The sequence below is a fragment of the Seriola lalandi genome, unplaced genomic scaffold (genome assembly GCF_002814215.2).
Source record: "Seriola lalandi dorsalis isolate HSWRI2012SDOR001 ecotype SW California unplaced genomic scaffold, Sedor1 jcf7180002054544, whole genome shotgun sequence".
Taxonomy (NCBI): domain Eukaryota; kingdom Metazoa; phylum Chordata; class Actinopteri; order Carangiformes; family Carangidae; genus Seriola; species Seriola lalandi.
Window position 1 is genome coordinate 3788093 of NW_019525097.1, and position 15941 is coordinate 3804033.

General features: G+C 39.6%; 1 protein-coding gene across 1 annotated transcript in view; it reads right to left on the reverse strand.

Moving 5' to 3' along the window:
• Positions 1-15941, reverse strand: part of lama2 (laminin, alpha 2) — a 180881-nt gene that overhangs the window by 126147 nt on the left and 38793 nt on the right. Inside the window, exons 4-7 of the mRNA XM_087176271.1 lie at positions 6547-6598; positions 5064-5254; positions 1361-1540; positions 525-614 (exon numbers count right to left, since the gene is read on the reverse strand). Coding sequence (XP_087032397.1) covers positions 525-614; positions 1361-1540; positions 5064-5254; positions 6547-6598 — 513 coding nt within the window. The remainder of the gene's footprint in view (positions 1-524; positions 615-1360; positions 1541-5063; positions 5255-6546; positions 6599-15941) is intronic.

The window sequence follows — 15941 nt, forward strand, 5'->3', positions numbered from 1 at the left end:
GTGCAGAGACAGGAGAAACTGGAGCTCTTTTTACAACAGTGACATCACTTATTGTCAATGACATCATCACCAAGGGACCAGACGCCACTGTCACATCTGGGTAAGACTTCATGGTTCAGCCTCAGGACACAAGTGTCTCTATGTGTGTGTGTGTGTGTGTGTGTGTGTGTGTGTGTGTGTGTGTGTGTGTGTGTGTGTGTGTGTGTGTGGGAGAAGAGAAAGATCAGGTGTCCGGTATCAAACACTCCTCTGTTTGAAGTGACATAGGAGACAACGCTTCACTGTGTCACCTGTGTCCCCTGCAGACAGGCAGGCGCGCACACACACACAGACACACACACAGACACACACACAGACACACACACAGACACACACACACACACACACACACAATATAAGGCAGTAGATAAAAAGCTGGTGCCTGAGGGTGCTCTTTGCTCCTGTTCAACAGTATGGAGGAGCTCCATTACCTTGGTGGTATTGTTAACTGGACAGAGAGAGAAACAAAGAGTTAAGTATTCTACCTTTGTAAGAGCGTTGAGTGGGCAGGCTTTAGCGTGGCCGTAACAGATACACATCCCTCCAACTGAGATGTCCTTAATGGAATAGTAGTACTGAGGAGAGAGGGAGAGCAAGGGACAATACATGTTATAATAAGCACTACAGCCTTTAAAACCATATTAGCAAATTAAGAGGCATTATTAGAGATTAGAGATCCTGCGCTCTTATCTCAGGTCACTTCTAAAACTGATGTCCTAACCTTGGCTACACTACACCAGTTATAAATCATTTTATACAAAACAATCTACTTAAAGTAGTTACATTTTGGTTTTATGTCACATTACCTGCTAAGTTTTCTTAAAAGGTACTCACATTTAAGCCATCTCATGATTACAATATTTTTTTTTAAATTTTTGCAGTGAACAATATATCCCATAGGTGTTAATTAAATTTGCTATAAAAAATCTTCTCTGTTATAATTTTAATGAGTCAGTGCTAATTCAGTGATATTTTGAAATATGTGTGAATAAAGTTCCCCATCATTACAACAGATTTCCACCAATTGGATTCCAGAGTGGCCATGTATGAGCTCAGTTTAGATCCAAAGGGGAAAAAAGTCAGGGGGGTATTACACGATTTAGGAATTGCGCTACCCAGTGATTCATGTTAGCTGACATGGATGTGCTTTTACTGGAGTAAAGCTCTGATGTATCAGAGATCAATAAAACCGTCAAATAAAAAATAGAGATGAGCAGAACAGAGAAGAACGGCAAGCCTTTGAGAAAAGAAAAGAAAAGAAAAGAAAAAAGAAAAGAAAAAAAAAGAAAAGAAAGTGTTGTGTGTCTGTGTGGAGCCTCACCCGTCTTGTCACGATGGGATCTATATCTTTGTGGTCGCGGAGTGTCAGAGTCATGAGGTCAGCGTTCAGTGTTCGGATTCGCTGAAACACCAGCCTGATGTAGCGGGCGGAGGTGAAGTTCAGCAGGGTCGGGGACGGGTCATCTGCGCTGGGACGGCCATTGATCAAAGAGGTGTGAATCTATAGACAGAGACACAGATAAATACTGACATGTCGCAGCAGCAGTTAAACTAAGACACTGAGCTTAGACAAACATTAAAGGTGCTTTCTGGTTTCTTGTAGCGGCAGATGGTTGGAGGAGTGCGGCGCCTCTGTGGTGAAACCAAAGAGAAAACAAATATAAACAGATCGGTAGAAGGGGAAAGATGATTAGCAGCAACCTTTATTTTTTCTTAAACAGTAGGCAGTGTTAGTGACACATTTATCCTTAAATTAGCAAAAAGAAAGTCAAGACTTTGAAATACGACCTATCAATAGCCTTAACCATGGTGTTATTTGTTTTCAGTGTTCGTATTAAGGCAGATTTAATTGGATAATATAACTGAAGTTCATAAAGATGTTTAAAATGTAGCCATTGATTAAAGAAGTACTAACCTTAAAATGGAAAGAGAGAATAATGTCAGGGATTCTGTGGTGATAAAGCTGCTTTTGCCATATAGCTCCCAAATGCTGTTTCTAAATCATTCTAAGGGACTTGGAGAAACTGTAATACCACCACACTGTATAAAGAGACATAGCAAGTGACTAACAATGGAAATTTTAAAAAGGGATTGTTGTTAAGAAGAAAGAAGTGTTCAAGGTGACAAAAAGTGACCAATGAAACAGAGAGTTCAACAAAAACAACTTTGCTGAAGCAAAAACAATCAGCATATAAACCCTGCAGCCTCACAGCAAGATGCCACCCAACCTCCTTACTGTACGACTACAGACCAGTGATTTGCCTTTTACCTTCTCAGCCGCACCAAATTGGAACAAACCATCTGCTCAGGTAACTTTAGGGGGAGAGAAACTGGTACAAAGTTTTTAAAGAATACACAATAAGGAGAAGGCATTCTTTTCAGATTCTTTTGTTACTGCTGATAATCACAGTTTGTCTCTGGGCACAGACAGACACTCATTAGTGGACCAGCTTTAACAGAATGTGATTTACTGCAGAGCAGTTTCACCCTTTCTTCCACTGCTTAGAGGACCTAATCATGCACACCTGTTATCACTATCACTGATTGAGCAGATGATCCAGACCAACATCACTCAAACTTGTACTCTGTCCTCTGTTTAACCTGATGGATAGATCAACAGATTAGTGAAAGCAGTGCGTTGAAATGCATGCCGTACCCATGGCAAACCAGTATTGGCATTCTTGTCTGACAACAGGCTTGTTTGGTCAGGGATGTTAATCCTGTCCAGAACTGATAAGTGAGTGAGTGATTCTTCTCCCCCTATCCAGTAATATTTACAGCCCCAGTGTTTTTCTGCTCACTCACTGGTCCTCTCAATGAGTGCACTTTGTTATCAAATATAAGTCCTTCCTCTGCACTACATGATTTTAAAATAGCTACACCACACCAATGTTGTGAAGAATGCAGTCAAATTAGCAGCACTGCTTTGTAGTGAACTTTTGTGCAAAAACAATTAAATGATTAAGTATGTGATAAGGGACAATGATGTCCTGATACCAGGCAATTATTTAGGAGGCATAGTTCAACATGATGCAACTGAGTCTGTTGCTACGCTGCATGACAACACCTCATGACATGGACAACAGCAGAAATTTTCATTTTGTCTACCAAACAAATTGACAGTATATGTTGTCTTGAAATCAGTGTAGAAGTAGAGTAAGCATGAATTTATATTCTGTATCACCAATTATCAACAGGCGGCCACATAATAAGGAGAGTGAGGTTCTGTCTATCTGACTGTCCATCTGTCTGTCTCCCTAATGTGGCCAAAAGCAACATTTGGCACCTAGAAAAAAGTCTCACAGAGTGGGCTGACCGAATGTGCCTGTGTGTGTGTATGTGTGTCAAGGGGGAACACTTGATGGGTGTAAGCTGCACACTTGGAAGTGACGATGGAGATGGTTGTGTATGTGTGTGCATGCATGCATGCGAGTGTCTGTGTCTGTGTGAGATGGGGTGACATTGTGAATGTGTGTGCGATGCAGTGACACATCGCCTACGACTCATTATGGTTTCACTGTGATCAGATGGCTAGGGAGCTGTCAACCACACACACACACGCATGCACGCATGCACGCACCACGCACGCACCACACACACACACACACACACACACACACACACACACACACACACAAACACCTCCATCGTTACTTGCAGCTCTTGACATCTTCCAGCTCGCACCCCCTCTAGCGCTCCCCCGCAGGACACAGACACATATACAGTGCAAACACACAAGAAGACACACACTTAACACACATGCATGCAGGCATGTGCAAGCTCACACACCATCACCCATGCAAATGTGTACACATATTCAAGACAGGCATCTACACTTAGAGGCCTGTGTGGGAGATGTAGATGTGTGATTAGTTTATTTTCACTGTAGCGTGTGTGTGCGTGTGTTCTGCAGTCCTCTTTCTCTTCATTAATGTCAGTTATAGCAGGCTTGCCCCTCTGTTCTTACTGGGTGCAACCAAACACACAGCTGATCAAAGCAACAACATAACAGTAAACAGTGGTGTGCACATGTGTGAATCAGTGTTGTGTGAGTGTGTTATCAATAAATCACAACCCAAATGTAATCGATTATATCAACAGTTGCACACATCCAAAAAGAAACACACCCACTTCTTCTTCTTTTCTACTTGTTCATTTTGAAAAGCAGCAAGTAGCATTTCATATTTTTTATGCTCTGAATACTGGACTGTTGCATTTACGTATATGAATATAACTTACTTTCTTCTATATGATGTTTGTGTTGATTTTATACAGTTTGACCTGGTGTCATGACCTGATATTCTTCTTAATTCATTATCACATTCTCTGCTTATTGTTCATGCCTGCTATTGTAGCCCTAACATCTCCTCCCTTGCAGAACTCAGTCCCACCTGCCCTCATTCCCCCTAATCAGTCGCTTATATACACCGCTCCATCAGATAACTCTCTTTCCAAGGTCATCTTATTTGCCTCACAACTTTTGTCCTGCTTGCCTGCCTATGATCTCTGCCCGCTGAAAACCCTTTTTGGATTTGTTAGCTTTCTCCAACTGCTTCCCTGTTCGTGATTCTGTTTTTGATTAAAGAAACTGCCTTTTACTTTCTCTGCTCTGTCTCTGCATCCGGCTTTTGGTTCAACATTACAACTACAACCAGAACTGTGCATCCCCCCCCTTTTTTTCAGGCAGTGGTCAAACAACGATGCTTCGCCACAGACACATTTGATTCAAAAATGCGTCGGGCTCGGTGTAACTGCGGTACATCTTTGTGCTTAAAAGTTGAAAACACAAACTAAAAAGGAAGAAAAAATATCAGAAAAGCCCAAAGCCCATCACATAGGTAAAATCTGTACCAAGTGCAATCAAACTTTTCCCAGCCTTAATCCACCCAAACAAAACTTGACCAAACATTCCAGCCTGAGTCGACCCAACCCCACAGGCACCATCCAAATCAACCCAAATCCAAACCCCACTCAGCTGCCGATTCCAGTGGCAGTGTAATAATTTCTATGGCTACAGCTGTTACCTCTCCGTTCTCCAGAGGGTGAATCTTTGAATAATAGGACGTGCAGATAACTTCATCATCTCTGGTGTAAGATGGAGGTCCTGTCCGTGGATTAATGTTGAATCGTGTCAGGCACTCTGTGTCCGTGATGGCGTAGTACTGCCACGGTTCAAAGGTCACACCGTCTATTGAATGCTCTAAGACCCAGTTACCTGCAGGCAGAAATATCAGTGAGGAAAATAATGATGAAAAGCTTTAAATGTGTGATGTGGAGGGGGGAAAAGATCAATAAAAATAATGATGGACATCCAAGCCTGTGTTTAGATCATCCTACTTAAAATACATAGAAATTGACAGAACATTCAATCCCACATGTTTCTCAATAACCTGATATGATATTCCAACTCCCGGAGTGGTTGAATGCAGAGTGAAGGGAGTCCAGTAAATAAGCACATTAGCTGACACTACATATGAGCTGCCACCAGCACTATGCAACTACCAAGATGTGCCACTTTATTTTTTTCAATAAATAAGCTTAACATTAACATTAACTGATGCGTAAAATCTTCATGTATTTTAACTGAACATTGAAACATCATGTGTTCCTTCAGGTGCCATTAACATTGACTCTGTGACAGTAAAGTTTGTAACATTTTCAAATTTTGCTAAGGCATGTGTAAACCAAACAATAGCTCTCAAGTGGTTTCATGTTGTTTTATTGTTGTCTTCTTATCAACAGTCAAGAGTTTTATGTTTTTTTTGTGTAATTACCTATTTTGTCCATTTCTATGAACAAATCTTTGCATAATCAACCTGATTTAGTTTCAGTTTATGAGTTTTCCTGCCAAGAGACTATCAGACTAAATTTGCCAAAAAACATGGATCCTGAACAAACATGGAGATAAGATCAATTTGCAGCTAACCAAGCAAGCCATTATACTAGCTGTCTGAGGCTAATGTGTAGCGCTATGTGTAGTGTAAAATTACTGCTGATGTTGTTCATTCACAGGTGATACCTTGTTTATCAGTGACATGAGAATGTAACTACTCTGATATTTTGTGACATCACATCCTTTTTCTTAATTGTAACGCCTTCCATTGAACTTCAGTTCAGTACAATTTCCACAATTTTGCAACTGCTTCCAGTACAAATCTCAAAGCATCTTCAAGCTTTAATGGAATGCGTGTGCACCTACACGCCTGCAAAATGCCTGTAAACTTCAAACATCTGCATATCAAGAGTTTATCTGACTGGAGGAAAAAGCATTTTACTGAATGGAGTCTTAATCATTCAAATTAATTGCGGATTCTCTGTGGGACAACAATTTGCTCAAATAGCTATAATTACTATATTCAACTGTTCCTAAGACATGGGCTGAAAATAAGGCTGTAGTTTGCACTTTAATCACACAGTCATTGTTTCATTGTATAATCAAAGCAGCAATGTTAACACCTGAAACAGTGTGTCGCTGTCTAAATACAAATCATGAAGCAGAGTTCTTACCGGGGCGAGGTGAGTTGGCCGCCTTTATGATCATATATGCGACCTGGAAAACCTAAAAAACAGAGAGATACGACACAATTAATTAAAAACATTATTCAGGTACAGCTTTGTTCATAATAATAGCAGTGTGTTTAAAAAGGTGAGTAAAAGATGTGTATAAGAGACAGTTTTTTATGTCAGCCCACAAGTTTTCCATGAGATTAAGGTCCGGGAATTGTGCTGGCCACTCCATTACTTGAATTCTGTTTGTCTGGAACCATGATTTTGCTCGCTAGCTGGTGTGTTTGGGGTCATTGTCTTGTTGAAACACCCATTTCAAGGGCATTTCCTCTTCAGCATACGGCAACATGACTTCTTCCAGTATTCTGATGTACTCAAACTGATCCATGATCCCTGGTATGCGATAAATAGGACCATAGTACGAGAAACATCCCCATATCATGATGCTTGCACCACCATGCTTCATCGTCTTCACTGTTTACTACTGTTTACCTAAAAAGAACAATCTTACTCTCATCAGTCCACAAAATATTACGCCATTTCTTTTTAGGCCAGTCAATGTGTTCTTAGGCAAATTATAACCGCTTCAGCACATGTATTTTTTTTAACAATGGGACTTTGTGGGGGCTTCTTGCTGGTATCTTGGTTTCACATAGACGTCGTCAGATTGTTACAGTACTCACAGGCAATCTTAGATCTTCTTTGATCCTCCTGGAGCGGATCATTGGCCGAGCCTTTGCCATTTTGGTTTCTTCCTCGCCTTTCTGGTTTTGGATGCCATTTTAAAGCGTTTGATATAATTTTGGCTGAGCAGCCTATCATTTTCTGCACTTCTTTATAGGTTTTCCTCTCTTTTATTAATTTCTTAATCAAAGAACGCTCTTCTTCTGAACAGTGTCTTGAACGACCCATTTTACTGTTTTTCAAGGACAAATGCACAGTCAGCATATGCAGCGTCAGTTGCCTTGATCCTTAAATAAGGGCCACCTGTTTAACACCTATTTTTTTCACATAATCAATGACCTCACTAATTGAACTCGGCACTGCTATTTTTTTGAACACGCCCCTTTCAGTAAATGATTCAGTTTCACAGGATCAGCAGCATAAACGTCATGCCTGTTGGGTCTGTTGGTTTTCTATACCTTTACTAAACCTTCTAGAAACTTACTTGCAGTGAAGAAGTTGAAATTCTAACAAAAACTGATTTATCTTGCTAGTGATGTGGAACTGCTATTATTTTGAACACAACTGTACGTGCCAAAACAAGTTTGGCTTCAGAGACTACACTTTCTTTTTCCATTGGAATGGTAAATGTCAATCCATTATTATAGCAATAATTGTTATCAACTTAAGAAAAGGATGTGATAAAGGATGAACTTGTGCTTGTTGTCACCTCCTTTTATTGGACCTTCTGAGAAAAAAATCTAGGATTACACTGTAAGTAATAATATCAGGAGTGAAGCGAGGGGGTAAGCCACCCTAAATTCAGTTCACACACACTGTCAACATCTGTACAATCACATTTTCTGATCTATGGTCACATCAGTATCGTGCTGTGTCTTTTTTGGCACTTTTCAACAAAGCAAGTAGATGGACCTTTAGGGGAGGAATCTCAAAAGACTTGTTTACATCCTATTAAGTAAATAAATCAACATGTGAGGGCTGCATACAATGTGTTTATTATTTGATTTTTATCTGCATGCTTCTATTTGTCTTTTATTAAAACACAATCTTTGTTTAGACTGACTTTCCTTCAGTATAGACAGACAAAAACACTGGATGTAGGTCAAATGTTGACTCCCTGTCTCTCTTCACCACCCCGTTTTTCACCCCATCCCTTCTCTCTGTGAGGATCTCTCTTTTCTCTCCTCATGATGTGGGAAGCAGTGTCACATTGCAGCAATTAGAATGGGGAGAAAGCTACCATGTGTGTGTGTTTGTGAGTGTGAGAGAGTGTATCTCAGGGTAACCTTATAGCAGTCATTCAAACCCCCTACAAAGAGTTACTGTTACCTGTATTCACACCGAGGATGGGAGGGTGTGTGAATGTTGTGTGCGAGTGTGTGTGTGTATATGTGTGTGTAAGAGAGCTCTCAGCGGTAGCTTGTAATATGGTGACAGCTTTGGGACAGCTAGGCAGCTCCAGCAGCTAAACATAGATGAACACAGCTAACTAATGCAGTGTGTGTGTGTGTGTGTGTGTGTGTGTGTGTGTGTGTGTGTGTGTGTGTGTGTGGGGCTACAGTGTGTCATATTCTATGTTTTGATCGGATGTGGATCAGACGAGAGATTTTTTTGCCTCTAAAGCTCAACACAGCATCAACAAATAAACACACCAGTAACTGTCCTGGCAGGAATCACACGGCTGGTAAATAAATGTTTATCTTGCATTCATGACATTTGATGTCAGATAGGTAAGTTTATGGTGAGTTCACGTCATGAACACATCACATCAGCCTTGGGTACAAAATTTAATTGGCTAGATTCTCCTTTCATACAGAGTTTTTATTATTTATTTTTTAGTTTTGCAGCCTGGTTTGGCAATTTTGATCTTAAACTTTAAGCTCAAACTAACAGGGTGTCTGCAAGTTTCATCGGGTTAAATTTGAGACCTCGTTGATGTAAGTTAGAATAAGGCAAACAAAACGTTATGTCACTGGATAATGAAGCCACCCCCAAACAAATGAATACAAAATGTGAGATCTCTCAGTGAAAGTGAATTTGCACAGCAAGAGCCGAGACATTTAAGTCCAATTTTTGGTTCATCTACCTTAGAGGATGGTTTGAATTGCAAATTGTTAAAATGGTATCCAAGTGATTTGAAAAAAAATAATTATTAAAATATTTGATTTATTATTAAGAGGAATTAGAATAAGTTTTCTTTGGCGATATTTCATAAATGCTCCTTCAGCCTTCGAGCGTCTAACTGAACATGTTTGTATAGGTCCCTGACTAACAAATAAACAAAGAAAGGGAAACAAAAATAATAATCATCATAATAATAATCAAAATAAAATAATAATCATAACTGACAGCTGATTCACTGATGGCGTTGTGTTAGCAGTGGTACTGAAGAACAAGGACCACACCATTAGGCATCTAAACTTATATGCACACACCTTTTTAAGCTGTTTGGTGTGCTACAGGTGACCAGCTAATTAGCCGACTAGGATGCAAACTGATGTTGACAGGGCATTACTCCACAGTGGAGCCTTATTTGGTAGCAACTGTTCAGAAAGCCAAGGGGCTGGACAAGACGCATGATAAGGAGGAGACATTAGCTGGAAAGCTCATTTGAGTTGCGGTTAAGAGACTGTGCTGCTGCTGTCTGGCTGTCAGAGCCACTATCAGCCTATGACAGAGCAGTAATATTACTACTGAAGTTGCAAATAGAGTGTATTGTAAACTGAAATCATTTGACTGGCTGTATGCAAAGGAGTCCTCTCTCTACATAGGAAAAAACATTACTGCCTTGATTATCAAAACATTAATTTATGTCTGTAGAACACTGGTTTCATCTCAAAGAAAAACACACAGAAGATCGGCAAGCTCTAAAAAAAGTTTAGTTGGAGTCGTTAAAGAGTGAAACAATCAGTGACTCATTTATCCCCAGATGAAATGACATAGTCTCCTAATTGCACTGTTTTTGCACTGATGAATAAGCCTCTGAATCTAAAATAAACTAATGACTCAATTTGCTTGTTTTTACATTTCACATAACTTCAGACTGGGGTGTTGAGATTGCACAGTAGTGGAGGCAAATGATCAAAGTCTACAAAGGCTGCAAAACTGTCTCCCATTTTTACATCTCAAGTGATTTTAACACTCAAAACCATACAAATCAATGTTCATTTCCACAGGGTTCTCAAGCGTTTCATTGCAGCCATCTTACATTTTTGACAGGAAATGGTCATGACATGCCAGGGAACGGTTGTTGGCAGATATCTGAGCATAACAGCCAAATGAGCACTTAAAATGTTTATTTTAATGCTCAATCAGTCCATTTAAACCCTGTGTCCAGTATGGTTGGGTTGCCTACAATTAAATGGACTGTGAAGAATCCATTTTGTCTTAGCGTGATTTGGACACACAGTGACAGCGGTTTTACTGAACAGCTGGTGTTTACAGGCCATTCACATGGAAACGTGTTAAAATCTCCCTGGCCAGATAAACTGGCACAGAACTCCAATTCCAGTTAGCACTCCAGCCAATTACGGCTGGATTTGCACACAAAAGCAGAAACACTGAACAGAAACAAAGTGGAATAAGATTTTTTTTTTTTTTTTTTTTTTAAACAAAACAAAAAAAAAAGACAAAGAATGAAAAACAATGACAAAATTTTTTTTTATAAAAATCAATTCTTTTGTGTTTTGACCATGGACGTAAACAAACACACAGAGACATGCAGATGCTCAAGTGGAGTAACAGAGCAACAGAACTGGTATGCAGACTCGTTAAAATTTACTGCCACTTCAAATGAAAATGTGTTAACATCTCACTAGACTAATAAAATAGCTTTTGGCCCAGTTCGAAATAAGTTTGAATCATCCAGCATCCCTGACTGCCAAACTTAGTGCAGGCAAACAAGCAGAAGATATTCACTGGAGCCGCACCGTCATCTCATCGCAAGATCGTTCTGCTTTTCCACCGAGCTGCCACTAAAAACAATTTGGAGAGAGATTTTGAATGACTGTATCTTGACAGCGCTGCAGCAAACACATTAGAATAGAGTTCAATGTTTGACCGAATTACAGAAAAAAAGTAATATGAAATATAAAAAAAATATTTCAAGTTCACATTGGCTTAAACAGCGGAGAGGCTGCAGAATATACCGACAACAGCCTCTGGATAAAGCTGAGAAATGGCCTGGTGTGTAAAACCCAATTGAAATCCATTCTCTTCCAAGTCTGCTTCTGTGTATGAACTGCCCAAAACACACTTGCACACACAAATATAACACATACACACACTAACACTCTTGCTCGCAGACTTGGTTGTAATTTGGCCTTAAGCTTTTTAAATAGGCTTTCGTCTGCACAAAACACCAGATGCTGCAATCGCTCTCACATTTTTGCTTTGGCCCGAGCTCCTGTCATACATTACACCAACAAAGTTTCATCGGGTACAGCAGATGTTTCATTTACCTTCTCTCTGCTATGAATAAAGATTTCAGAATTAACACTGCTTTATTTTTTTATATGTAGCAAAACAGTAGCAAACAGCAACACTAATGGTCAGTGTTAGTCATTAACCCATATTTGTATGGGTTGATGAACTACGAGCTAGTCAGTTGAAAACCGTGCCTTTGTCTGCTTGTATGTGATGGACTTTCCCTAGATGTTTCGACAGAATTGTGCGTGTTTCTGCCCTTCCATGCTCAACACTTGTTGCACTCGTGGCTACGAGCGTAACCACGCTTTTGAATGTTTAGTTCGGGCTGCCACTGTCACATAGCAGGATCTCTGTGTTTGCTGCAGCATGTCAGAGAGCTGACCCCACCCACCTGCGCACACGCACACGCACACACACACACACACACACACACACACACACACACACACACACACACACACACACACAGCGCTCTTGTGGATTGAGAGTGGCATAAATGTATCATAAACAAATGTGTTAATCAGAAACTGAGCTGGTGAGATAAGATGTGCAAGATAACTCATGAAACAATAAATAGGAAATCTATTTTCTTAATTTCTCCAGCACAGAGAGCAGAGCCGATGCAACGGTCTTTAATAATGTAGCACTGGGGCCCGTTTAATACCAGATTTCTGTACCCATCCTTAATCATCAGTATCATTGCTCTCTGTGTGTTCATGTCCAACACTTGTGTGCTTGACAGTGGCTTTTTAATGATGTTTGCATTGTAAAACTCACTGCAGGTGTTTTTTGTTGGTTGAATGGCTGAAGCTCATAATGAAAGAGCAAGTCAAACAAACAACAATGAAAGACTGTAGCAACAAAGAGAAAAAAAAACTCACAAACACAAGCATTGATTTTTTTAAATTATGAAGCCATGCAACAGAGCATGACAGAAATCTCTCAAATCATGCAACAGACCACAGAGGTTTAACAGGACCCGTGAACTACCCCATATGACTTCCTGTGGTATCTTTAAAAACTTTCTCTAATTGACTGCTCAGAACTGGTGACAATGAGGTCAGTTATCTCTGTTTACACTCAGGATTATCATTTTCCACAGTGCTCTATGTTGTCTGGCTACATTCTTCCCAAATGCATTTCGTGAACATGCACAGAATAATTCTCTCTCTGGTTGGATTAACTCATTTTGATCTCTGATCTGAATGTTTTGATTAAAACAGTCTGGGTACATGTACCATTAAAAAAATAATTTCCAACTGCATGTAAACAAGTTATTGTGGAATTCAAAGCAGCAATTTTGCATGTGACATGCATGCATTTATGGTAATTGTTGTATGCATGTGTGCCTGTATATTGAGGCATTTAGGAGCTGTGGGTCATGAGAGCACTTTGATTGACAGCCTCTTGCAGGCCCCTGATCGCTCTGCCAGGTTCTCCTCCTGCCTGCAGATAGCAGAGCCAGTGAATGATTTGACCATGTCCATCAAACTGTCCAACAATCAAACTGGGCGCTGCATTTCCATAATAACTGTAATTTAACTGAAATCCTGTCTGAAGCTGATAAAAGAGAGTTGCCATGGCGAGGCAATTTTAACCCCTGATGATAAAACAGTTCTAATACATTTACTTAATCTATATGCATTGTAATGCCTAAGCCTACAGCCACGCTCGACTTCCTAGATTGGAGACACATGGCAGGAAAACTTTGATATGCTGAACAACAGGTCTCTTCAGAGGACTTTTAGTGCACTGTAAAGTCAGACGCATCTGCAAGCACAATTAGAATTCAAGAAATCATCTAAAAATGATCAAAAACATACACAGACATCAACCGTCTCTCTCACAAACACACAGTAGCACACATGGACCCTCAGCTCCCACTCTTTCTCATTATTTAGTCTTTCCGTCCAGAGAGGCTCAGCAATAACAAGAGAGGAAATGAGGGTGGTGATGTCACAGGCGATAACCACACACACACACAAACACGCAAGCCCACTGTCATTTTCCGAGTGAGATGACTGTGGTCACGAGGGAAATTCAGCGCACTGGAGGGTAAATAGCTTTCTGTTGGACTGATCGAGTCTCACACACGCATATATACACACAAAACACTGAGGCGTGCACATGTTCACACAAACACACACAGACTTTAATGGTAGTGAGAATACAGTCAATCACTCCAAATCAGGTGTGAGGTCAATCTACAATTATTTGAAATACAAAATTGACTGAAGTAATAAACAGAGGGTTACTGGAAAGGTCTTCCAACTGAAACTGGTTGTGAGGGCGGTCTCATGTCCAAATATTTGATAAATTAAAAACATTTGAATTTTACAATTTTCAAGTGACCCTATAAGGATAAGCAGTATGGATAATGAATGAATGAATGGGTGTGAATTGAATTGTGGTCTAAGCACATTTCAGGGAGACAGCAGTATAGAGGTCACAACCTGTCAAACGTCAATAATTTAATGATCAGTCATGATATGGTGTATATATACACACTGGAAAAAAAAAGTCCCACTGCAAATGGCACGGCACAATTTGTTATTTCTGACAAAAAAAAAATAAAAAAATGGTAAAACCAAATCAGCCCAGTATCTTTAGGAATGATGTCCATATTGGATGATTCCATATGTGTGTGAAGTAGTGTGCTTCACCTGCGGCAACTGTGGAGGTAGAAGTAATGGACGGGCATATAGCACATCCGAATTATATGAATTATTAACCATTATCCCAATCTTTACCACATATTTAAGTTGCCTAACCCGAACCTTCACCACGTTCTTTCCTTAACTTTGAAGTTTTGCAGAATTTCTTAAATTTTTGACAAACATAACCAAACACTCATTAACACTTAAACACTGATGAGTCCTCTAAGTTTTTAGTTGTCCTAACATTCAGTGTGATCTTTATTTCTCTTTTTTTGAGCAGTAATGTTTCTGGCTCTTAACCATTCCAGAATCAGGGTGCCCCCCTGAGGTGTAATTTTCTTACATAAAACACAGCGTTCATCAAACTGCAAAGTGCAATTAAGACAAACAATAAAATAAATAAAAAATGAAAAAACTACTAAAACTAACTGACAAAAATGCTGATAGAAAATTGATCTGTTATATGTAATTATGGCTATAAATGTATATTTAGCGAGGCTAAATATAAGCATTTGAATACCACAGTACTTATTTCTCAACGACCACCTACTGAGCTGACTCAGTTCTAACAGCTGTCATCTTATAACGGCCGTGTTTGACATATTCAAATGCATCCTACACATTTATTTTAGCTATACTAAACACATGTTTCTTCACTGAATAGAGAAAAGAATTATGGTATGGTTAATGGTAGTAAAAGAACTGTCCTTTTAAAAATGGAAGGAACCAGTGTCAATTCTTGCTCAATATGTTTTTAAAATGTACTCAGCCCTTCACATCCAGGTTGCTGGTTTCACTCCCAGGTATGTAATGTAAGTGACATCCTCATCTCCCATTCAAATGGGTAATTTTTCACTGGTTTTAAGAGAAAAAAGTTTCATCACTTCACTAATCTTAATCCTGATGATCATTTCTTTGGTCTTTTATATTATTCATGGGCGAAACGGGAAATATGTATCATATAAATATAAATAAATATAATAACAGAAGAGCATTTAGTCAAATGAAAACCTTAACAATTGCTACTTTATTGTCAGATGGAGAGCTTTTGCCGTAAGATAAAACATATACATAATACAACTATGAATACATCAAACATAGCCATTATTTGAAGATGACGGTTAGAGCTGCGTCGGGTCAGTTGGTGGCCATTGAGAAAATGTAAACTGGTATTAAGTGTCTTTTAAAGAGCCTGCCTGTGACAAATGGACTAAATGGATGATTACACAGTTTTTTTTCTTATTCAGCTGTAATCATTTTGTCATTCATTTCACTTTGCATCTGTATGAAAATTTCTCTATGAAAGTACATAAGAGCAGGAATTTTGTGTGTGTGTGTGTGTGTGTGTGTGTGTGTGTGTGTGTACACATACATGTCAGTCACCTGCTGCACACGTCAAAAGTGAGTGTGCATGTGAGTGCATAACCTGGCATATGCACTCATTCACCGTGCCACCCCAGTGACAGGTGTGAGAACATGTGTGTGCGTGCGTGCATGCATGCGTCCATTTAGGAGTGTATAGATATTCAGCAGCCACACCACAGTGGTGAAAGGTGTGATTGATGAGCCTGAAGTCATTAACATGTTAAGATGGCTGCTGCTCTACCTCCTGTCCAGCGATATAAT